At 42.2% G+C, this 26,872-nt stretch overlaps 1 protein-coding gene across 8 annotated transcripts in view; it reads left to right on the plus strand.

Annotated features, from left to right (window-relative positions):
* Positions 1 to 26,872, plus strand: part of PLCH2 (phospholipase C eta 2) — a 924,207-nt gene that overhangs the window by 763,864 nt on the left and 133,471 nt on the right. For 6 of the 8 annotated variants that reach the window (XM_040325910.1, XM_040325911.1, XM_040325912.1 and 3 more), the window contains one exon: positions 19,880 to 19,885. The exons of the other annotated variants lie outside the window; for them this stretch is intronic. In XM_040325910.1, coding sequence (XP_040181844.1) covers positions 19,880 to 19,885 — 6 coding nt within the window. The remainder of the gene's footprint in view (positions 1 to 19,879; positions 19,886 to 26,872) is intronic. 8 annotated transcript variants of the gene reach the window in all.

Genomic DNA, 26,872 nt, shown 5'->3' on the forward strand with positions numbered 1-26,872 from the left:
ACAGAAAAAGAATAATGAAGGGCCATCCATGCTGAGACCCATGCAGCACTTAGTGCACAATATTCCAGAACACCAAAAAATTCAGTTTGCCCATGGGACTTTTTAGAGTGGTTTTTTTAATACATTGAATATATAAAAATACTAAATGTTATTGATTTTTACATAAAAATCAACATATACACTTCCACATAAATTGTCTCAATAAAAACATAGTTTTAACCAATGTACATTCAAGATAGCAGCGTGATAAATAATGCACAATCCATTAACCTCCCTGGCGGTATGATTCTGTCAGAAAAAACATGCTAAAAGCGGTACCATTATTTGCAAGGAAATTTGGCGTTTTATATTGTAGGTCTGTAATTTTTAGAAATAACTCACTTAAATCTGACCAAACAGGGAGCTGTGGTGGCTCAACGCGATTGGCACTGTGCTGACAAGCCATTCACCTCTGCAGCTAGAGGTTCGGATCCCGGTCTCGGCTTCATGTGAATTGAGTTTGGTGGTCTCAGCCCGGCTCCCGGTGGGTGTGCTATGCAAGGTAAGCCTGTGCTTAGTACGCCCACCCCCCTCCCACAAAAACCACCACACCTACACACGCACTCTAAATTGGGTTAACACACGCACTTTGACCACGCGGTCTCTAAAAGAGAGGCGAAGGACTAATGGGGCTGGTTGAGCGGGCTAATCCTCTCACTCCCTTATAGGGAGTCCCTCTGCCCTGTTGGGCTTCAAAGCGGAGCAGGTAGGACGGGCTGTGTGGGAGGACCCCCTCACACACCCGCCATTGCCACCCGGGGCATGGAGAAAGATGGCAGATTGCCTCTGGGGGAGGCCTGCCTACTCCCAACTCCTGCAGTCCGGCTCCTCTCTCGAGTTCACGCACAAAATACACTTTTAAAAAAAAAAAAAAAAAAAAAAAAAAAAAAAAAAAAAAATCTGACCAAACAAGCTTCTAATAGGCATCCCGGGTATGACATTTTTTTAAAAACAAAATTATAAATTATAATATAATAAATAATTATAAATAATTATAACAAATAATAATATAATTATAATAAAAATTATTCAATAATGTAATCAAATCAAAATCACTGAAATTTGCTCAGTTGCAGAATTGTTGCTGTCATTATTTTTTTTTTTTTATGACGAATTTCCCCACAAATCGCTATCGCACAATTCTGCAAGTGATTATAATTTATTATCGCTGTTTTTTAGCTGATCTAAAACTATTTTTGACATAAAGGGACACTTTTGGTTGCTATGGACAATCTACAGTTTGCAGGGAGAAAGAAACGTTTTTATTATATAAAATGACATGCATGACACAGGACAGACCACTAGGGACAGGGGGGTGTGTTTTTTTTACATACAGTACTGTAATCTATAAGATTACAGTATACTGTATGTAAGGTGTTTGTTTACTTTTTTGAATTTGGCGCCGTTCTCCGTCCCCGTGCGTCGTAACGTCGCAGGGAACGGAGATCGGCGTCACACGGAGGCACTGTGTGAATCGAGCGAGGTCCCGCTCGCTCACACAGCGCGGTGGCATCGCTGGATCCAGGGACAAGGTAAGTAACTTGTGCCTGTGGATCTAGCGAGGCAAGCCCGTGGCTGACACGGGGTTACCGATCGTAGCAGGAAAATCTAACCCCGTGTCAGACACGGGAAGACCGCCAGGGAGGTTAATAGGAGCTGTGGTCTATATGCATTTCGTGGGACAGACCATGCATCTGTGGACAGACCATGTCGTATATGCGAACAAATGTTATTTATATAAAACTACAACCAAATCATATTAAGAGATATATCTAAATTTCAGTGGGTAAAATCCTATACTCTATGTAAGGTCTACTCACATGGCGGTTAGTGACATAATAAATAAAACCGCTTGGTGAAGGTCAAACAGGAGGACAAGTGAATCTCAATGCTGTGAGAAAACATCACAGCAAAGGGTCCCCCCCGGGAGCGATGGGGTAAGTAGGTGACTAGGAGGTGAGGCATAGGGGTAGCCCCCCCAATGTTTTCTCACAGCATTGAAATTCTCTCGTGATCTTGTTTAACCTTCACCAAGCGGTTTTATTTTTTTACGTCACCAATAGTGTTGAGCGGAATACGCCATATTCGATTTCGCGATATATCACGAATATATAGCCGAATATTCGTGAAATATTCGCTAAAATCGAATATTCGTGATATTTAAAAAAAAAATAAAAAATTGCGAAATTTCGCTAATGCAAATTTATTGCGAACATTTTGCGAATTATTTATTTTTTTTCTGATTGGCTCTGATGCAAAAGAAGGGCGGAGAAAGTATTCTCGAATATTCGGAAATCGAATATTCGGAATATTTTATCAAAAAAAAAATGTTGTGAAATATTTTGACAACTGTGGTAGGAGAACTCTGATTGGCTCTGATGCAAAAGAAGGGTGGAGAAAGTATTTGCGAATATTCGGAAATCGAATATTTGCGAATACTTTCTCCACCCTTTTTTTGCATCAGAGCCAATCAGAGTTGTCAAAATCTCGCAATCAATTTCGCATTCGCATTAGCGAAATTTCGATAAAATATCACCAATATTCGATTTCCGAATATTCGCAAATACTTTCTCCGCCCTTCTTTTGCATCAGAGCCAATCAGAGTTCTCCTACCACAGTTGTCAAAATATTTCACAACATTTTTTTTTTGATAAAATATTCCGAATATTCGATTTCCGAATATTCGAGAATACTTTCTCCGCCCTTCTTTTGCATCAGAGCCAATCAGAAAAAATAAATAAAAAATTTCGCAAAATGTTCGCAATAAATTCGCATTAGCGAAATTTCGCAATTTTTTTTTTATATTCGGAATAGCGAATATTGGCCGCGAAATTCGAGATATTCGCGAATACTCGAATATGCCATATTCGAGCCGAATATTCGCAATACGAATATTCGTGAGCAACACTAGTCACCAACCTCCATGCGAGTAGACCTTATAGCATTGGATTTTATCCGCTGAAATTTAGGTATCTCCTAATATGATTTGCTTGTATTTTTTCTTTTTGCAATTTTTCTTTTTTATAAATAACATTTTCATACCTCCCAACATTTTGAGATGGGAATGAGGGACACCTACTAGCTAACGTAGGTAGGCATAGGACACGCCTCTTGCCACACCCCCTTAAAGGAGAATTAACCAATAAAAAGGCTTTTTAAAATTTACAAAAGCAGCAATTTAGAATTTGGATGAAAGGTTTAGAACTGGGAAACACTTTTTGATAGATAAAAAGTGCATTTTATATACAACTATATAGATCAGACCAAAATGAGGGACAAATGAGGAGGAATGAGGGGCAGAGGGACATTGCTCCAAATCAGGGACAGTCCCTCAAAATCAGAGACAGTTGGGAGCTATGCATTTTTTTGCATATTCAACATGGTCTCTCCACAGATGTACACATAAACCAACTGTAGCTGTCTGCTAATGAAGTGGACGCTGTCCCACAAAATGCATAGAGTGGCTCCTATTAATGGATTGTGCATTATTTATCACGCTGCTACCTTGAATTGGTTAAAACTGTGTTTTTTATTGAGACCCAATTTATGTGGAAGTGTATATGTATTTTTATTTTTTTATGTAAAAGTCAATAAAATGTAGTACTTTTATATATTCTATGTATTGTTTTACTAGGCACCACTTTCAAAAGTCCCACAGGCAAACTGCATTTTCTGGTGTAAAAGTTAACTACAACCTTTCCTGTTGTTCAGGGAAAAAAATATGCATTTAACCCTTCCAGTGCAAGGAGAACCCCACTTCAAGGGTAGTTTTACAATTCAGCAACACCGGTACCGCCATTATAAAAGGCTGACTATAACAACTGACGTTTTATCCCCGTATCCTTCTACTGTGGCTTTGGGTGTATCTATCGGAAGCTGGAAAAGGGCTCTGTTTACTGTTGTGATCCCATGTAAAGCAACATTGATATAACCTGGACAGCTCACACTGGATATACAGGAGTATGGTGATGGGGGATGCACTGCAATTAAGCTCGCTGCTGCCCTCTAGTGCTTTCTGTTTCATTCTATCACTCTATCATGATAAATGTCTATTCCAAACACAATTTCATCCTAACCCAGAGATACAATGATCACCACTCCATATGAACTTGTAATAGCTAATGCACATAAACATTTCTTAAATTAACGTGATCAGTCGTATTCTGCTGTAACTGGCTTAGCGGATGAAATTCCTAATGGGTACAAGTTAATTTAAAGCGATATTAAACCTAAAAATAAATATATTGCAGCTTATGTAAGTGTGGTGGCTGTATTAGTTTTCTCTTTTTAGATAATTTTCCTTTATTTAATCAAATGCCGACCGCCGCACGCTGATATACGTCGGCAGAATGGCACGAGCAGGCAAAAGGATGTATATATACGTCCCCTTTAAGAAGCAGCATTGTGGACGCGAGAGCTCCGTCACTCCGACCATGGGTCCCGCAGACTCGATATCCGCGGGCATACCCACGATCGTGTCAGTGAGGAAGAAGGGGGAAATGTAAACAAGCGTTTCCCCAGTCTTCCTAGTGACAGGACAGTGAACACAGCTTCCTGTAATCAGAAGCAGTGATCACTGTCCTGTCACACACAGCCCACCCCCCCTACAGTTAGAACACATCCCTAGGAAACACTTAGGCGCTTCAGCGCCACCTAGTGGTTAACCCCTTCACTGCTAGTGTCATTTTCACAGTAATCGGTGCATTTTTATAGCACTGATTGCTGTAAAAATGACAATGACACATTTTTGGGACCAAAGTGTCCGATGTGTCTGCCATAATGTCGCAGTCATGCTAAAAATCACTGATCGTCGCCATTATTAGTGAAAAATAAATATTAATAAAAATGCCATAAAACGATCCTCTATTTTGTAGGCGATATAACTTTTGCACAAACCGATCAATAAACGCTTATTTTTGTTTACCAAAAACATTTAGAAGAATGCGTGTCAGCCTAAACTGAGGGAAATGAAAGTTTTTTTAATATATATTTTTTGGGGATATTTATTATAGCAAAAAGTAAAAAATATTGAATTTTTTCAAAATTGTCGTTCTATTTTTGTTTATAGCACAAAAAATAAAAACCACAGAGGTGATCAGATGCCACCAAAATAAAGCTCTATTTGTGGGAAAAAAAGGACGTCAATTTTATTTGGGAGCCGTGTTGCATGACCGCGCAATTGTCAGTTAAAGCGACGCAGTGCCGAATCGCAAAAAGTGGCCCAGTGTGGCTTAAGTGGTTAAAGTAAACCTGTTGATGGGAAAACTAAACCTCATTCCTACCTGAAAGCAAGTACCTCCGTGCTGCATTTGATCCACTGTATAGCACCCCTGGGACATCCACAAACTGGGAGTATTGCCAAGCTTAAAGTGGATGTAAACCCACTCTCATCCTTTTTAAACTACTGCCATAGTGCTGATCTATAAGGATATACATGCCTCCTGCATGTGTCCTTACCTGTCAAATGTTTCCCCTCTGTCTGTTATAAGAACTGAAAAACTGCAGATTCTGTTGGTGGGTCTGTTGTCTGGAGCTCAGTGGGTGGAGTCGTGATGTTAGTAGACTCCCCGCCCACCTCCACACTCCCCTTGTCAACATGCATTTTCTCCTGTGTATTCCATACACTAAATTCTGCTATGATCCCTAACATCCAGTAAAAATCCAGAAAAGTAACCACATGACTTCAGAAAAGGAGTAGGGGTGGGAATTAAAAAATAATGCTTGTTTTAGGCTAGTGCATGAGATATGTAAATAACCTGTCATTCACAGCAAGGGAGAAGAACGGACAAAAGTTTTCTCCTGTTTGTCCATTTATCTCACTGAAAAAAGAACAGAGGATTGCTCAGAGCTGGATTAACTCTCTGTGGCAAGACTGGGCACAGATGATAGGAAATCGTATAGTCTACATTGTGACAGCAAAAAAATAAAATAAAAATTTCGCGATTACATCCACTTTAATTGTTGGTAGGGCTTTCCTTTTCTCTAGATGTAGTTTACTTACTGGCCAATGAGGGAGCCCACCCATCTCAGTGATTGGCCAATAGATGTGGCCACCTGCAGGCAACTAGTGAGAGCCAGGAAGCTTAGCCAGTTATTTGTAGTATAGAGCACATCCCTGGTTTGGGGGGCCCCCCAGGTGCACATTGGTGGATCAAAGGTGCGGGCACAGGGAGGTGCCTTCTAACTGGTGTACTGTAAGTCCTTTTTTGATGATTCCCTGTCGCAAACTTATTTCAACACAATGTTTACCTCCATTCGTTCAGTTTACAAAATTGCTACTTTTGCAAAGCCAATTTATAGATGGACCACCTTTATTTCGATCTGCCAGCTTCCATTAATTACTTACTGACATACATGAATTGTGCATGTTTTGTGGCTGATCCGATACAGGTAATCAATCTAACTTACCTTTCTGTCCTCTGTCAGCCTGTCATCTGTCGGTCAGTCTGTCAATGTCTGTCTGGCTATCTACCTATCTGTCATTACATTGGTTTAGCAGAGATTTTCCTTGTTCTCGCTGGGCCTTCACTTTTAATTCCCAGCTCTCATATTCCTTTAGTGTTCTCTGTTCTCTTTAAATCCCTTCGGTTGCTGAATTCGCCTTTTCTTGATCTTGAGTTGACAGGGAGGCTGGGTGGCTTAATGAATTTAGCAATAGGACATATATCCTTTAAGCTCTTGTGTGAGACAGGAAATCTCCCTCCCGTAGACCTGTTTGGATGAACATGAAATGAGATGGGGGTTGGGATTCTGTTTTTAGTATTCTGGAGAATCTGTTATGACACTGGCAATCCATATATTTACCTCCACGGGAAGAATAGATTGTTTCTTAGCGAGGATCCTTCAGGGGGTCATAAAGACACATTTCATTGATCTGAAAATGTATTTAACTTTCCGCTGCTGTTCATCAGTGAAAATGCCACAAATTTCTCATCCCATACATAAAAACGATGGGCCTTCCATAAAGATGATAAATGGCATGTTATCACAAGACGCTTCATGCAAGAATTGATATTTATTTCTGTGATATATTTTTTGAGCCGTGGTACAGAATGAGCATTATTGGAGGTAATAGGACTACACAGAGGTTAGGGTTCATGTGGTCAGTAGAAGGGCTCATGGTCACATGCAGAAATAAATCAGAACTCCAGCAAAACTTTTTTTTTTTCTTGACTGTTATTAGTTCCTATGTCTAATCCACTATAGCAGTGGTCTCCAACCTGTGGCCTGGGAGCCAGATGCAACACATTGCTTGCTTTTATGGAGCATTATTCCCTCCACTGTCAGCAACAGTGGGCCATAGTTTGACACTGATAACAGGGCACTATTCCTCCCAGTGACACCGATGGTGGAATAGTGTCCCATCAATCGACACCAATGATGGGGCATTATTTCTCCCACTGACACTAATGATGGGGGCACTATTCCTCCAACTGACGAAAATGATGGGAAATTATTTATCCAACTGAAACCAATGATGGGGCATTATTCCTCCCACTAATACCCACAAGGGGACACTATGTACTAAAGTTTGAAGGCCAGTACAGGCATACCCCGCTTTAAGTATACTCACTTTACATACACTCACGAGTAAGGACATGCTTGTGAGTGTATATAAAGTGGCTCTCAAGCTAAAGCTGCAGCTGAGTAATCCGTGCATGGATAGTTCAGATTCCCTGCTACTTGGAAAAACACTCCCTGACCCCCTCACTACAGTCCCTGACACACCCACTATAGTCCCTGACACCCCTACTACAGCCCCCTGACACCCCAGAAGTGAAAAAGGGTATTGCTGCACTGTAAGTACATTTTCATTTTACATACATGCTCTGGTCCCATTGTGTACTTAAAAGTGGGGTATGCCTGTACATTTTTTTTTAGAAAGTTTGGAGACCCCTGCACTAGAGGTTAGTAAAATCAGAGATGCTGCAGTTCTGGTAAAGAGAGAGGTTGGGGTGATCCAGAGACTCGGATAAGCAACACATTGTTGACTAATTTTCAGCTGATGGCTTTAAAGCTGAATTCCAGGCAGACATTAAAAAAAAAATCAAAGAATAAATAACTTAACTTTAAGAGAGCAAATTTTCCAAGGATGAGGACTGCTCTCCAGGACTTCGACTGGGAGGGACTATTGGCATCAATAGACACAGAACAGAAATGGGAATTCTGACTGTATGTTAACTCGCTGCAAAGTATATTCCCATGGGAAATAAGTTTAAAAGGCTAAAAATAAAACCTATGTGGCTCGCGGCCAAAGTTATAATGGCTATAAATATTTAAAAAAAGCCCTTCATTGCCATTGTTCCCACCCAGCTGCGTCAACCCCCGGCAATTTTCCTGGTGGCTGACGAATGGTTTTACGGATGTCCACTCTTTGTTTACTCACTCCAGGATAGTATCGTTCGAGGCATTACGCTCTTCCCATAATATCCCTTTACGTGAACATTACAGCTATCTCCAGATTCGTCATTTTCTCCTGGGGCTTGTAAAGTCCCAATCGACCCCTTTCACTCTCACCCCCTTTGAGAGTTTATGCAGGGGCCCGACCCCAGGCCTCAGGTTTGATATCACTGATCTATTCCTCTATTATCACTTCCAAAAAGCCACCGACATGACCCTATCACCTCCGATGGGAAAGTGAAATAGGAAAAAAGCTTGATCCGGAGGACTGGCAGGTCATGACTTTGGCGATTAAGCAAATCTTCTAAGAATGTTCTCTTTCTTGAAAATGCATACAAAGTACTTTACAGGTGGTATTACATGCCGGCTAGGCTGGCCCGTTTCATCCCTGACTACTCTCCCCAGTGTTTCCGGGGGTGTTCTCAAGATGGCACTATGATACACATTTGGTGGACCTGCCCGAGGGTACGCAGATTATGGATCAGAGTCTATTCTCTCCTCCGGAATATGTTTCATACTGACCTCAAAAAGGATCCATATGAAGCCCTTCTTTGTAGCCCGATCGCAGAATTGCTGCGCTCGCAACGCCAGCTGGCTCTGCACCTCTTTACTGCAACCAAACCCACGATAGCAAAGGCGTGGAAGACGCAAATACTTAGCTTTGAGGCGGTTAAAAACCGCATGGACAACATAATGGTGAATGAGAAGCTGACCGCCATTCTCTTAGATACTCACAATAAATTCCTGAAGGTCTGGCAACCCTGGGTTGATTACACCAAACTCACTAGATTTGACACCACCCTTCTTCGGATCTGATGTACTTTTGCCTCCTGCCGTTGGGACCCCCCTTCTCTCTCTCTTCTTCCCCTTTTTTTTTTTTTCCTTTCTTCTTTTTTCTCTCTCCTTGGTGCTATTATTTTTCAGTCTCGGCTTATAATTCGGCATGCCGGCGACCCTGGCCCTGTCCCTGTCCCTGGAAGTGTTGGTTGCATGGCTGGAAGCCGCGGGCTGTTTACAGTTGGGCTCCTGTTGGGATGGACCTTTTACATACTTCCTAATTAGTAGGCTATGCCCTATGGGCATTCCTGGGTCCTGAGCATTTTTGTTCATCTGTACAGGTCTAATGCTGCGTACACACGATAATTTTTCAGCATGTAGAAAAAAACAAAGTTTTTCCAACTTCATCATTAAAACGACGTTGCCCACACACCATCGTTTTAAAAAAATTATCTAGCAAAGCACGGTAATGTACAACACGTACGGCGGCACTATAAAGGGGAAATTCCATTCGCCTTTGGGCTGCTTTAGCTGATTCCGTGTTAGTAAAAGACGATTCGCGCTTTTTTGTCTGTTACAGCATGATGAATGTGCTTAATCCATTATGAACGGTAGTTTTACCAGAACGAGAGCTCCCGTCTCATAACTTGCTTCTGAGCATGCGTGGGTTTTAGCCCACACACGATCATTTTTTACAACCTGAAAAACGACATAGTTAACGACGTTAAAAAATGCAGCATGTTCGAATTTTTTTTTTGCCGTTTTTGAGAACCTGAAAATTATGTGAATCCCTCACACGATCATTTTTAAATGACATTTTTAAAAAACAATGTTTTTTTCATGCCGAAAAATTATCGTGTGCAGGCGGCATTACTCATTGGCAATTTTATTCTTGATTTGTTTATTCTTTTTGAAATGCTGCATTGTTCCTTTTTTTTTTTTCTGTCATGTTTATCCATGATGTATTTTTCTCAATGTTAAGCTGTAAAGTTGCATTGATTATCAATAAAACCCTTTGTAAAAGAAAAATGAAGGAACGCTGTCATTTTAAATGCTACACGGAATATAACAGAATATATAAAAAGGAAATCAAGGGCGGAAAATTTTGAAAGGAATGACAGATTGCAAAAGATGGTAGGAAAATCCCCCAAAAATTCTTCAAATATATTAATAGTAAAAAGGTCAGGTCTGAGCATGTAGGCCCTTTACAAAATTAGTGGGTGGGTCGAATGTGCCTAACCTTAACTCTTAGTCCAATATTATTCTACGTAAAGAGAAAAGATTTGACATTGAGAGAAAAGATTTGACATTATAGAGACATGAAGAAGAGTCGACATAGAGAGACATGAAGATTCGACGAAGTAGCTAAAAACATACGATCGCAGCAAGCGGACATTTATGGTGAAATGCTCTGCCCATAGGCTATAGAAGAATTCTAATGTTAGTTGACTAGTAATAATAAATAATTAATATTATTATTAGTCATACAACATATAGCTTGTAGACGGAACATTCAACAGGAAATGTACGATTGCGGCATCGTACAGTTTCGTTGCTCCGTCAATTGTTTTTTTTTTTTTTTAAGATTCTGTCGAATTTTCTTAGAACATTCGACAGACACCATAAGCCTTCAATGACAGATTCAACCTTAATTAATTTGGATTTTCGGACAAATGCATTATTTATTTCATTTTTCGTAAAAAAAAAAAAAATGAATTTCGGGAGTAACTAAATAAATGTATTTTTCGGACAGAAACGAAATTCCAAAACAAAATATTTCAGTGTGCACATGTCTATTAAATACTTTCTTCAGCTCTGTGTATACAAAGGAGCTTCGGGAGCTCATGTCCATAATGTAATGGGGGTGGTAGTGATCGTGACACAGCTCCAAATGATCCACAAAAGTGATATGGTCTTGAAATATTTAGACGGAATAAAGGTGGATAAAGCACCTGGACCAGATGGCATCCACCCATGGATCGTAAAAGAATTGAGCTCTGTCATTTTGAGGCCATTGTTTTTAATATTTAGGGTCTCGTTAATGACTGGAATGGTACCACTGGATTGGCACAGGGCGAATGTGGTGCCTATATTTAAAAAGGGATCAAAGCTCTTGCTGGAACAAAAAATATTTTAAGCAACAGACAGCATGGATTCATGAAAGACAGAAGTTGTCAAACAAACCTGATTTATTTTTATGAGGAGGTAAGTAAAACTTTGGACAGAGGGGTGATGGTGGACGTGGTATACTTGGATTTTGCAAAAGCGTTTGCCGCAGTTCCCCACACACAGCTCATATGTAAGGTAAAGTCTACAGGCTTGGAAAGATCAATTTGTAAATGGATAGAAAACTGGCTAAAAGACAGAATTCAGAGAGTAGTGGTTAAAATTGCTGTCTTTGCAGATGACAATAAGCTCTGCAGTGGAATAACATCCTTACAGAATGTGTCCATTTTACAAGAATATGCATGCATCATACAACTGGGGAAATCGGTGGTGGAGAAGGATCTGGGGGTTTTGGTAGATCATAATCTCAATAATGGCATGCATTGCCAAGCTGCGGTTTCCAAAGCGTTTCTTCAACCTTTCTTGTAATAAGAGAGGTATGAACTCCAGAGAGAGATTATTTTGCCCCTGTACAAATCATTAGTAAGACCTCATCTGGAATATGCAGTTCAGTTTTGGGCACCAGTTCTCAAAAAGGATATCGGGGAACTGAAGAAAGTGCAGAGAAGGGCAACCAAACTGATAAGAGACATGGAGGAGCTCAGCTATGAAGAAAGATTGGAGGAACTGAATGTATTCCCTATTGAGAAGAGGAGATTAAGGGGGGGGATATGATCAACGTGTACAAATGCATAAGTGGTCCATGTAGTGAACTTGGTGTTGAGTTATTCACTTTAAGGTCATCACAGAGGATAAGGGGTACTCTTTACGTCTAGAGCAGGGGTGGGCAATTATTTTTTCGAGGGGGCCACATGAGAAACTAAAAATATTTTGGAGGGCCGGGCCAAAAGGCTAAACTCAATACTGCATAAAATCAATTGTATTTCTTTATAAAAAGCAGTAAATATCATTGTTGGACAACTGGTACGAGTACTTGTTATAGACATGGCACAGGAGGGGGACAGAGGCTGGGGACATGGCACAGGAGGGGGACAGAGGCTGGGGACATGGCACAGGAGGGGGACAGAGGCTGGGGACATGACACAGGAGGGGGACAGAGGCTGGGGACATGACACAGGAGGGGGACAGAGGCTGGGGACATGGCACAGGAGGGGGACAGAGGCTGGGGACATGGCACAGGAGGGGGACAGAGGCTGGGGACATGGCACAGGAGGGGGACAGAGGCTGGGGACATGACACAGGAGGGGGACAGAGGCTGGGGACATGACACAGGAGGGGGACAGAGGCTGGGGACATGGCACAGGAGGGGGACAGAGGCTGGGGACAGGCAGCCACTGTTTAATCAATAACAATTGATTAAACAGTGGCTGCATGTGATGGCACAGTGGCTGCGTGTGATGGGCACAGTGGCAACAATTGATGGCACAGTGACTGCGTGTGTTGGCACAGTGGCTGCATGTGATGGCACAGTGGCTGCGTTTGATGGGCACAGTGGCTGCGTGTGATTGGCACAGTGGCTGCGTGTGATGGGCACAGTGGCGACAATTTATGGTGGCACAGACTCATGGGCGTCCGCTAAAACTTTTTCAGGGGGGGGGGGCGCTTCAGCAGCGGCGATACACAGTCGCATTTTACCCTTTCATCGACTGCTAGCGGGGGTTAAAAGCTACCCCCCCACGTTAAAATTTAAAAACACCCCACTGTGCCCCCTGCATCTTTCAATATCTCTTTGTCCTACTGTGTACCCCGTCTCCACAACTGCACCTCTGGACCCCTTTACATTACACAGCACCCTGGATCACTGGACCTATTTCTATTATTACATAGCTATACAAAATTAAATGGTTCAACTCACCATAATGCAGAAACAGTTGGAGACCCGAGTGTGTCACTTGCCACCATCGCCTGCCACGCGTTGCGGATTGTCACTTGCCACGTCGCCTGCCACATGCTTATCACTTGCCACGTTGCCTGTCACATGTTGTGGATTGTCACTTGCCACGTTGCCTGCTGTCACATGTTGTGGATTGTCACTTGCCACGTCGCCTGTCACATGTTGCGGATTGTCACTTGCCACATCGCCTGCCACATGCTTATCACTTGCCACATTGCCTGTCACATGTTGTGGATTGTCACTTGCCACGTTGCCTGCTGTCACATGTTGTGGATTGTCACTTGCCACGTCGCCTGTCACATGTTGTGGATTGTCACTTGCCACGTTGCCTGCTGTCACATGTTGTGGATTTTCACTTGCCACGTTGCCTGCTGTCACATGTTGTGGATTGTCACCTGCCACGTCGCCTGTCACATGTTGTGGATTGTCACTTGCCACGTTGCCTGCTGTCACATGTTGTGGATTGTCACTTGCCACGTTGCCTGCTGTCACATGTTGTGGATTGTCACTTGCCACGTTGCCTGCTGTCACATGTTGTGGATTGTCACTTGCCACGTTGCCTGCTGTCACATGTTGTGGATTGTCACTTGCCACGTTGCCTGCTGTCACATGTTGTGGATTGTCACTTGCCACGTCGCCTGTCACATGTTGTGGATTGTCACTTGCCACGTTGCCTGCTGTCACATGTTGTGGATTTTCACTTGCCACGTTGCCTGCTGTCACATGTTGTGGATTGTCACTTGCCACGTTGCCTGCTGTCACATGTTGTGGATTGTCACTTGCCACGTTGCCTGCTGTCACATGTTGTGGATTGTCACTTGCCACGTTGCCTGCTGTCACATGTTGTGGATTGTCACTTGCCACAGCGCCTGTCGCACATTGTGGATTGTCACTCGCCACATCGCCTGTCACATGTTTATCACTTGCCACGTTGCCTGTCACATGTTGTGGATTGTCACTTGCCACATCGCCTGTCACATGTTTACCACTTGCCACGTTGCGGATTGTCACTTGCCACGTCGCCTGTCACATGTTGTGGATTGTCACTTGCCACGTTGCCTGTCACACATTGTGGATTGTCACTTGCCACGTTGCCTGTCACACATTGTGGATTGTCACATCGCCTGTCACATGTTGCGGTCCGGACTGTCACTTGCCTGCTCCAATTGTCCCTTGCTGTGTCCCAGAGTCAGGACCAGGGTTGTCAGCAATGTCAGGCAGCAGAGAAATTATTTAAACTCTCTAAATTCCCGCGGTGCCTACACAGAGAGGAAGGGGGCTGCTGGGCGGGCAGTGAGAGATGATGTAATCTCTCTGCTCCCTCCCGCTTAACAGCTCGCTGATTGGCCAGCACTCGCTCAGGCATAGACACTCACCAAGCCAATCCGCCCAGCCCACAAGTTCTCTCACCTGACACCCGTCAGCGGAGCCGCCCGCACTTTTAGCTGTCACTCGCCCGCACACTATGTCACTCGCTCCCTCACCAGCCCACACAGCTGCCCACAGCCTGGCCTGCTAGCTCTCACCCATCCACGGCACTCACCGGCCATCCGCTGTTAGATTTCAGGGGGGGCCGTCCCGCTGACAGGGAGGGGGGGGGGGCGATCGGGGGAGATATACAGTGCAGACACCTCACGGCTCTCCTCTCACTGTCACAGCGCCACGGCTCTATTTACCAGAGAACTCTGCAGCGGCGCTGTGACAGGGAGAGGAGAGCCGTGAGCTGTCTGCACTGTAATTCTCCCCCGATCGCCCCCGTCTGTCAGTGGAGCTAGCTCTAATTTCATTCATTTCATTCAATCATGACATTGGCACTGGTTTCTAGGGGGGGGGCGAGAGCCCTCCCTTGCCCTGTAGACACTCCCCCTTGGACGGATCTGTCCAATCGCGAGCAAGGGGGAGTGTCTATGCGACTCCCCCTTGCTCGCGATTGGACAGATCCGTCCAAGGGGGAGTGTCTATGCGCGGCGGGGAAAACAGCTGTTCAAACGAACGCTGTCTATAATGTTCCCCGCCGCGGTGATTAACGTGGCGGCGGCGATTTCGGCGGCGGCGGCGGGGGGCCGGATTAAAAAGTCCGCCGGGCCGTATACGGCCCGCGGGCCGTAGTTTGCCCAGGTCTGGTCTAGAGGAAAAAATCTTTATTCTCCAAATATGAAAATGTTTCTTCACAGGAAGAGCTGTGAAAATGTGGAATAGACTCCCTCCAGAGGTGTTTATGGCCAGCTCAGTACATTGTTTAAGAAAGGCCTGGATTCTTTCCTAAATGTACATCATATAGCTGGGTACTAACATTTATAGGTAAAGTCTATCCAGGGAAAATCCGATTGCCTCTTGGAGGATCAGGAAGTAATTTTTTTCCCTTGCTGTAGTAAATTGGATCATGCTTTGCTGGGATTTTTCACCTTCCTCTGGATTAACTGTGGGTGAAGGATTGTGTATATAAGATTGTATTTTTTTTTTTTTTTAACTAGATGGACTTTTTGAACCTGACTAACTGTTACTTACATGTAGCCTCTAAAGGTGACATCACTGTTGGAGTTTGGGTGGTAAAGCTAACTATCAAGGCTGAAAGATGGCAATCAGTGTGTCACTGGCTGGCTGTTCATAAAACAATTTTTAATCTTTTCAGAGAATACAAGGCGTTTTGTGGTGGACAAGGGTCATGTGAATGTCATGCTCTCCCATGACGTTTTACAAAGGTCCTCCTACCTTTCCTTTGATAGAAAAAATTAGATCTGGCAAAAAGTCCTATAATGCATTGCTTCGCCATCTTTCACATAATCACTGATAGAGGCAAGCACTAGGGAAGGGGATAGTGGGGAGCAAATTGTGACCATGTAGTTGTTTCATTTTACAGGAGGCACACTAAGCATGCTGTACTGCCTTTCCTATGCTCTAGGTGTATGTCCTGTGCAGAAGTCCTGATTATTTTTTATATTTCTAGCTGCGGATTGATGGACAGTGTAGGGAAGGCAAGTACAGGGTGATAACTGTGCCGGTTATAAAATGAGCATAATGACAGTTGTGAGATTGGGGTGATTATACTCAAGCAGTAGGTGCATTTTACAATGAGTTTTGCCAGTCCAAAACTGTATTTTAAGGGCATGGCAGCCCACTTTTATTTAAAAGCAAGTCAAAGTTCATACATATAGCTCTTCCCACACAGGGGGTTCTCACCATCACTGCAACGACATAACAGATATACTATAAAAGTGCTCAATAGATGGTGGATAGACAGACGCATGAAAGGTCCACCGCCTCCATCTATTCATAGATTTTAAGCATAGCTAGCTGGCACTCTTGACAAGAGCCTATGACTGGTCTAGTGCCAATTGTAAGCCCTGCAGTACTGGAAGATTACCACTGTGGGGGGGTGCAGAGGAGAAAATATCTCAACTAGGACCTAGGACAGCAGCAACCAGCACAAGGGACACCTCCCATTAAATGCACCATCTCTTGTGCTATAGTTGTACTATTTAGCTTTCATTAAAAAAAAAAAACGTTCCGTGTAGGGCAAGCAGTTGAATGAAAGGTCCACCTTCTTAATTCATAGAGTGTAAGCAAAGTTGGCACTCTTGACAAGTGCCTATGACCGATCTAACGGCTGTTTTAACCCCCGCAGCATTGGAAGATTACCACTGTGGGGGGGGGGGGGGGGGGTGCAGAGCATGAAAGATCTCTAATAAGAATGCAGCAAGGTACACTTCCCATGAAATGTAAGTACCATCTTACTTTTTTTTTTTTAAAGGGAAGGGTAATCGATCATAGACATGCTGGAAAGGGAGGGGATAGTCATTATTATGCTGACATGTCTAGTGTATTATTATTATTAAAAACTTAGATGTGGAGATCTTTTTCATCTGAAGGTTTCTATTGCATTATGTAACACGCTGGTAGTCATTGGAAACGGGGATATTTCATTCCTGTCTAGACAATGGTGCTTTTACGGACTTGTGATATTGTTAGGTGGATATTGCGGCCATCGTTTGCTCCTGTGCGCCAAGCCTACATTATGGCACTGTACAGTGATGAATATAGCAGATTGCTTTGTTTGACTTTCTAAGTCTCCGGCATCTGTTGTTTATTCTGATTCTCTTCTACCTGGTTGGGCGAGATTTTTCTTTGCAACAAGCTGAAAACTCTCAGCTATTTTCTATTTTCCGATCTTTCCAGTACATGAAGACTTTCCACAATTCCTAGATTCCACGAATTTATATAAACTCCATATTTTTGACTAATTTTAACAAAAAAGCGGATGGTGGCAAATTTTCCTTTTGTCATTGGAAAATGTTCATATTTTGTATTCTGCTTCAGATTTTGGATTCCGCATTCTTTATTTTTTTAGTTGCCTAGTACAGGAATGTTGGAAAACGTCTTTGTAGCCACAATGACATCTCAAAGGGGCTATAATATTCTTCTGGCATCTAAAAATGGAGGCGGGTGCCCTTCATTCCTTCATCGCGGTTTTCCCCAGGTCATATATATGGTATGGACAGGGCTTTTTTTCAGGGGGAACTCCGTTCCACCACCTCTTGCTCAGACCCTTCGGTGCCTGCTCACCACAATCACTTGTAAACACAAAAGTCCGGTTTCTGTGTTTACAGGTGACAGAGCTCTGCACTCTGTATGTAATGCAATCCTTGCATTTAATGCCCCTTTAAGACCCATCTACTGTTTGTGAAATCTGACCACACCCACTATTTGATGTGATTTGGAGGGTGTGCATGGGGAAGGGGTTTTGGGGGGTCGTGGTTGATTTCCAGCACCTATTGTTTGAGAAAAAAAAAGCCCTGTGTATGGATATCATTATGTTAGTCACAATGCTTATGGAAGGAAATAGAAGTGGCCGGGGCTGATTGGCATAAAAAAGGAAGGTTTTCAGCAGTGAGAACGCTGCAGCACTGAACAGGGTGACAACGCTGCAGTGAAGTTAGTCTCAGGCACTAGCAAGATCCACAGCAATTTTCTCTAGAGCTAGGAAATGTGAATCCCTGTTACATTTATGACAGTTTCTTTGTTAATTTTGATAGTTCTGAGGTCTTAAAAATGTCCCCTCCCCCCTCTTGCTACCTATGCTGTCGACCCTTTATGAAAAAGATCTTTATACTTACCTTTATTCAGTCTGCTCTGGTCATGTGATCCCACATGTGGCTCTCCAGGGGTGGGGAATGCTCAGCAACAACTGTGCATCCCGGGAGCCATGACACCACCAATAGGCTCCCATAGCCCAGCTGTTGCATCAAAACAAAAGGTGTTCTATTTCTTGTAGGTTGTTTTTTTTCTAAAGTAACCACAACCAAAATATAAAAAGCCTTTTTCCTGCCAGCAGCTGCAGAGTGAGACCGTTGCTCTCTTTATGGAAGCAGTAGACTCATTGCAAAGGTCCAACACACCCCTAACAGTCAAATCAATCGCTCTGCAGCAAAGCTCAGGCTTCCCATTGCTCTAGCTCTGACTTTGCAGGGGGAAACCTCCAATATCGGCATCTTCTTAAAACCAGCACATTTTTCTGTTCTTTTATAAAGTATAAAGAAACTTTCATTTTGTTTACAGTAAGGAAGAAACTTAATCTGAATTCCTTGTACAGTATATGACCTTTTTTTTTTAAACTGCTAACATGAATTAACATGAATTTTAATGGTTTGGGGTTGATTTTATCTTAATTTGTTTTTAAAACTTTATATGTTTTTAACCTATCTGTTTATATCATGTTTTTAATTATGTATACTGTATGTGTATGTATTTTTATTATATGCATATAAATACTTTGTCTTATGTAGGGTACAGTCATTACAAGAGCTTGTTCAGGGAACAACCCAGGTCACGCTAGGGCACATAGAAAATTATTATTTTTTATGTGCCTCGTTCATATCTCATTGCAGAGGTGAAGACAGTGCTGTGTGGAAACATGCAGACATTTTGCTCAACTGCAGCACATAAACTTCAATAAAGTTTAAGAAAATATGCAAAAGATGTAAATGGTGTGGTGCACTGAAATGGCACATCTCTTCACCCCACCAATTTTCAGCTGAGCTTTTGAGCTCTGTAAACTATATGCATTTTTTTCAGCAAGGCAGATGAGCTGGATTAGATAGCCTGGAAAACACATGAAGCGTATTCAAGAGCTCCATCTACAGGCTGTATATAGACATACAAAACATTGCTATGCTATATTTAAAATGGACATGCCTGTAAACTATATTTTTTTAAAACATTTATTCAATCTTTACCCTAATAAAAGAGAAAAAAAAATAGAGATTATATATATATATATATATATATATATATATATATAATCTCTATCATTAAGACTCCTCTTCCACCAGACATTGCTGACAATGACATGTGTGACAGTACACATTAGTGCTAAACATTATTGATTACATTAAATGTATTTTCTAGGCTGTACAAGCTTGCTTTCAATATACTAAATTGTTGAGTGCTGTAAAGGTATACTTGCTGGCAATGTAAAGTGGCTAGTCTAGAGAAATCAATGTAACACCGACCTAATGCTTCTTTGACAAAAGATCCTGTGTGTGTACTTTTGGTTAATATGTGATAAAGTGTGATGTTTTGACTTCTGCTTTCTGGTCTGTCTTTGTTTTTTTTTTCTGCTCATCATTGCATGCGTATATGAAGTGGAAGGTACTGTACACATCCCTTGACCCGTCACCTAAAAGCCAACTATGTCTCTTCCCTCGCTAGGTGTCCCAAACCCTTGTGATGCAATGCTTGCAGGTCCGCATAGTGATGATGGGGTGACAAACAGAAGAAATCCATTATGTTGCCAGATGCTAGCTGGGAAAATGCCTGTGAGATACTGGCATAATGACCTCTCTAATAAGGCCAAACGAAAACATATTTTTGATAAGAAATATGCCAGGCTCTTTTTTGCAAAGGTGGAGTTGATGTGAAAGCAGAACTAACGCCAAAACGTATAATCAGGCTCAAAGTGAATGGGTCTGCTGGGGCACATGGGTACGGCAGTATATTGAACAATACAATTAAAATTCTCTACCCCTTCATTCAGCTGGTCAGCACAAAAATACCTCATTACACCATTGCAACATTTTGGGTATAAACAAAGTGTGTGTTGTATTAATTTGCAAACAGTTTAATGAGAGATGTTGGTGCTGATTAGATGACGAATGTTTGTATTCTACATATTCGTATGTAGTGTCCTTCAGAGCTCCTACATGCAGTAGATGTGCGTATCTCACTTGTTAGACCCTGGGGATGACCCAAGTTCTGGCATGAAGCAGGTATGCAAATATCTGACTTGTTTCATATGGCCTAGCTATGATATGATAAATGAGAATAATTGCAAGGTCATGATGGCATTGTAAAATGGAGCAGAACTGACTCCACCAGCACATTTCATTGCATTAGGACGTTTATTGCATGCTGAATTGGTGCATGGCCCTGATTTCTGCCATTTACATAGTTAACATAAAAATGCAGCACAATGTGTCTGCTTGCATTTCCTTGTGCATTTTCATTGCAGCTGGTTGGAGCAAGCCCTCAAGCTAAAGACAATCCAGAGACTTTACCAAACTCTGAGCCATTATAATGGCACAGGAAACTGTTAGTGGCGTACAGCATATAAACTAAGCAGATAGAGCTGTATCGGATCTTTCTGTGCCACCCGCACCAGTTTCCATTTCAGAGTGAAATAGAAACTGGTGTAGGCCTGGCCCCTAATTAGCTTTCCATACACAAAGTTTTCTAGATTGAAAACTGTTGCAGGTTTGACTTGAATGTGAGCTTTCCACAGACCGACTGCATCCCTCTCTCTGCTCGTGTAGTGATTATACTACATGAGCAGAGCCTGCAGAGTTTAACAACCTGCTCTGAGCTGAGCAGAGACGGCAAAGAATTTGGAGCATGTAGCTGCAGTTCTCTGTATTCTTTTATGTTCGAGCCACACAGAAATATAACAAAATAATATTGTAAAAATAAAATGGTAAAAAGTAAAATTAAAATGAAAAACTACTGACATCAGTGGTGGATTTACCGGGGTCGCAAAGGCCGCGAGCAGGCCCTGGCGTTCCCCAATCGGGCTCAGACAAAGGGGCCCTCCATGGCTTCTTGCACCGTGGCTCTGAAAGTTCTATTTACGCCTCTGGTTCTACCCATTGTATTACAGGGGGCAGTTACAGAACCAAGAGCTGGTTGCTAGTAGAGGTCCTGCTGTGGCCATTATGAGGAAATCCAACTCTCCCTGCTGGATTTTGTAATGATCATATGAAGAATGTAATGAGTGGAACCGACAAAGGTGGCCAGGAATACCCAAAAATTCCACTCAGAAGGGCAGTAATAAAAAATAAAAAAATGTAATATATAGCAGGGAGATATCATTACTGGAATATCTAAGTCGGGGTCAGATTTGATCCACACGGCATTGCCTATTACTAATATAACTTTGGGTGAACTGATCCTTTAACACTGACATCTTTGTTCTCTGATTAGAACATTAGATAAGATAAACAATTGGGCCTGGCAATATAAATGGAGTTTATGACTGACAGCGTCCAAAAAAGTTAAAAGGGCCATTTTGAATACCCATTGCAGCCCATAAGCTGCTTCCATGATCACATTCAGTAACTCACAATTTTCCCAGCATTGAACATGGTTTGGTAACAAACGGTGTGATTTCAGATATAGCTGTGATTTCTGTGTGCTTTTTTCGTGCTGTAGAAATGCTAGTATTGTGGGTTCTTATCGTTGGAACAGATCCTGTCCTGAAACCGTTGTCCGTTTTTGTCTGCATGCTCTTTTTATTTTATTTTTATCTTGTGCAACTTGATATTATTAAACAGATCTACCATGTCTTAGTCCCAGCACGACCATACTAGAACAAATAAGTTACAGAAGCCATCTTTAAAGGGTTAGTTCCCCTTTCCCAAAAGACTGCCTATGCAAATAAGGAATGTCTGAAGATGAGAGCAAGATTGAACAATGCCCTTTCTATAGATGTAGGGCATTTACCTACCACAGATTGACCTTCACTGAGGACTAACCACTTCATGCCCGGAAGATTTTACTCCTTCCTGACCAGAGCACTTTTTTACAATTTTGGCACTGTGTCATTTTAACTGCTGTACCCAAACAAAATTATGTATTTTTTTGTCTTTTCCCCCCCACAAACGGAGGTTTATTTTGGTGGTATTTGATCACCTCTGCTTTTTTTTTTTTTTTTTTGCGCTATGAACAAAAAAAGAACGACAATTTAAAAAAAAAACTTTTTTTTTTTTACTTTTTGCTATAATAAATATCCCCAAAAAATGTTTTTAAAAAACAAATGTCTTCATCAGTTTAGGCCAATATATATTCTGCTACATGTTTTTGGTAAAAGAAAAATCGCAATAAGCGTATGTTCATTGGTTTGCACAAAAGTTATAGCGTCTACAAACTTTGGGAAAGATTTATGGCATTTTTATGCCATTTTTATTATTTTTTTACTAGTAGTGGTGGTGATCCGCGAATTTTAGCGGTACTGCAACATTTCGGCGGACAGATCAGACACTTTTGACATATTTTTAGAACCATTGACATTTATACAACGATCAGTGCTATAAAAATGCATTGATTTACTGTGTAAATTTCACTGGTAGGAAAGGGGTTAACACTGGGGGGGGCAATCAAGGGGTTAAATGTTTGTTCCCTGGGTGTGTTCTAATTGTATGGGGATGGGACTGACTGGGGGAGGAGACATATCGATGTTTCCTACTTACTAGGAGCAAACGATATGTCTCTTCTCCTCTGACAGAACAGGGATTTGTGTGTTTACACACACAAATCCCCATGGTGGCTCTCGTGACCATGCATCGGGTCCACGGCCGTGCAGTGGGCGTGGGCGCCTACAGCGGCTCTTAAAGGGAAAAATGTATCAATATGATGTTTCATCCAGCAGAGCAATTCTGCCTAGGGTTGCCAACTCATCCCTTTAAAACAGAACACATATTAATTACACAGGTTCTGAGGCTAATTTAATGCAAATAAGGCACCAAGTGAGTTTAATTACCTCCTTAATCAGCCACAGAACCTGTGTAATTAATATGTGTTCTGTTTTAAAGGGATGAGTTGGCAACCCTAATTCTGCCTATGTATATTGGCGTGAGCCAGTCGGCAAGCGGCTAACCTGAAAACTCCTAGAACGTTGCCAAGCTTGGCCTAGCTGTTCACTTTCACCATCACAGGAGTGAGCTCTTTCTCCGATTCAAACCCCCTCACATGGTGCCCTGGGATCAGAGTTTGAGAGCATGCTCCTGTGATGGCAGAGGTGAGTAGTAACACTGGGCATCTCTTTGCAACCTCCTAGAAGTTTTCCTCAGGCTTCATGAGGTACATAAATGACCTACACCTATAGCAAGAGCATTATTCCACTTTGTTCAACTTGTTTTTATCTACAGACAGCCCTTATCTGCATAGCCAGGTTTTTGGTAAAGGTCAACTAACCCTTTAACAATATCTACAGAGTTCATTTCAATATTTTTTTAAACTTTGAGTCCAATGTCTGCCTTAGTCAGCTTTCTCTAGCCCCGATGAAGGGATTGCCTTAAAGTCCTGAAACATGTTGGTTTATATTTTGTAAAGAGGTGAACATATTTTTTGAACTCTTAAGTGTGGTGCTCCTGTATCTTCTGTACCCACTGGATCCCATATGAATTGTCTTTTTAAGAACCTTTCGTGTATGAGAGCCATCTAACCAGACAAATTGATCTTTTTGGTATAGAATATTATTTTCATTGTGATATAAAGTGTCAAGTGTATTAGAATCCAAAACCCCCTACCTACACCTTCAAATACAAACGCCCTTCAACATCTTGGCCTCTGTTTTCTTAGCTGTTAGCCTTACCCCAGCAATGAATGTTATCCATAACAAACTACAATATTCAACACTCACTCTAAGGCCTCGTACACACGACCGTTTTCCTCAAAAGAATCCATCAAGAATCTTGGCAGAGCTTTTTTGACGAGGAAAACGATCGTGTGTATGTTTTTCATCGAGAAAACTGTTGAGGAACTCGTCGAGGAAAAAGAGAACAAGTTCTCTTTTTCCTCGTCGGGAGTCTCAATTTCCTCGTTGTGTTCCTCGTCGGGCCGGTTTTCGACGTGAAACACGTTCGTGTGTATGCTTATAAACCCGCACATGCTCAGAATAAAGTTTGAGACGGGAGCGCACCTTCGGTAAAAGTAGCGTTTGTAATGGAGATAACACATTTTTCACGCTGTAACAGTCTGAAAAGTGCAAATCGTCTCCTACCAAACATTTACTTAACAAGCAGTAACATGAGATTAGCAAAAGCAGCCCCAAGAGTTGTGCCAGTGGAATCGAACTGCCCCTGCCATCGTATGTGTTGTACGTCACCACGTTTGAGAACAACGAGATTTGGTCTTGACAGTGTGTACGCAAAGAAAGCTTGTCAAGTTTCTCGACAAGCCTAACAAGAAACTCGTCGAGGAAAACGATGTTTCATTTACGACGAGTTCCTCGGTCGTGTGTACGAGGCCTCACCCTTAACCTGTCCCTTAATATTTATTCTTGGCACTTAATCTAAACCATAAATCTTGGACTATTACTTACCTTACTTGGCTCCTAAATGGAAATAGTTTTAACCCTTTAACAATATACCCAACCTAATCTTTAATCTTAAACTAATTTAACTCTTGTAGGTGCATACATTCTATATTGGGCACACAAAGCATCAGAACCTAGATCTACCAACATCAAGACTTCCATCTACCGGCATCAAGATCTTTGTACTGAAAACCAACCAATTTGCAGAACTACTGTTGCCCATAATGTATTAATGCTGCTATTCAGCACTGGTTTTCCTGCATCATTATAGTGGCTCATATCTGGTTTAATCGGCAGCGTTATTGCTGCTTAGCACTTATCTGTCTTCCAGCCTTATTGCTGTAAATCCATTCTCTGCCCTGCAGGAATACTGCTGAACATCTAATACTCTGCACGAATGCAGAAATTGACCAATTCTTACTTCACATGCTTTAGCTATTTCCCACCAACTCTTTAAACCTTGTTATCTGAGACAAAGATTGCATTCCTGCAGTAGTTCCTGGCAATAATATAAAGGGTCTAACAGAGAAGCATTTGTAATTGTAAGTGTAAGATTTTTTGCGTGATGGGCTTGATCAGTAATTAGTGCAGTGAGCAATGGCTTTAGGTTAATAATGACAACCATATAAAGGGCAGATATTAGCAGACGATCTGTAATTTAAAAGTGATTTGTTACTGGATCTTACCCTGAAATCACTCATGTGATAAAAGTCAAGGCATCCAGTGACAATTAGTCTTTTAGCAGATCATGTTAGTCTAACAAAAGCCAACTCATTATTGATCCCCAGTTCATATTTTATCTTATATTGCCAACTTTTTAAAGGTTATTTTTTTTTATTTTCTAAATAAGTTCCTTTAAAGCGGAGGTTCACCCTAAAAACATTTTTCTAACATTACATTGTGCTCACTTCCAACATTGACAGTATGCTGATTTTTTTTTATTTTTTTTGCTGTACATTTCGTCGTATAGCCCAATCCCGCGGGAGCCACTACCCTGCTTCCGGGTAGTGGCTCCCGCGGGATTGGGCGTTCCTATGCAGAGGCTAAGTGATTGATATGATGACAAAAACTTCCCCCCGGCACATAAGGCGCGTCACCAGTTTCCAAAAGAAGCCAAACGTAGGCGTCGTATAGAGCCGACTCGCAGTTCGGCTCCTTTCGAAAACTCGTGACACGCCTTATGCGCCGGTGGGAAGTTTTTGTCAATCACTTAGCCTCTGCATAGGAATGCCCACTGCCACGGCAGCCACTACCCGGAAGCTGGGGGGGGGGGATATAGCTATACGACGGTATATACAGCAAAAAAAAATAAAACGGCATACGGTCAATGTTGGTAGTGAGCACAATGTAATGTTGTTAAAATGTTTTCAGGGTGAACCTCCACTTTAAGCTAGTGCATTGTTGGTTCACTTACCTTTTCCTTCGATTTCCCTTCTAAATGTTTTTTTTCTTTGCCTGATTTTCTCACTTCCTGTATCTCCTCAGTTAGCTTGCCCCCATTATCCGAGCCGTTCTGGCTGTGGGTTAGTCAGTATGCTCGCCCCCTCCCTTGGGACTACATCCCTGCGGGGAGAGCCCAGCTCCTCCCCGCAGGGATGTAGTCCCAAGGGAGGGGGCGAGCACGCTGACTAACCCCCAGCCAGAACGGCTCAGATGGGGGCAAGCTTACCAGAAGTGAGAAATTCAGACAAAGAAAAAAAACATTTAGAAGGGAAATCGAAGGAAAATGTAAGTGAACCAACAATGCAATAGCTTATTGGAACCTATTTAGAAAATTTAAAAATGAACCTTTACCACCCCTTTAAAGTCAGACATGAAATGTGAACAAAGCATATCCCTCTATAGTTCATACTTATCTCAATTCAGTGTGTGATTTCTGATTCTGCCTCCTACCTCTATTTGCATAAGTCACTTTTATAAAGGTTTTCCTAACACCAAAAGGGGAAAAAAAAGGTGACAGGGGAGGGAGCTCCAGCACATAGCATGTGACTGATGGCCTCAACTCTGTTCCTGTGTATTGTGTAAAGGAGGGAGTATCACACCCCCCAATC

The sequence above is a fragment of the Rana temporaria genome, chromosome 10, assembly GCF_905171775.1.
Source record: "Rana temporaria chromosome 10, aRanTem1.1, whole genome shotgun sequence".
Classification (NCBI taxonomy): Eukaryota; Metazoa; Chordata; class Amphibia; order Anura; family Ranidae; genus Rana; species Rana temporaria.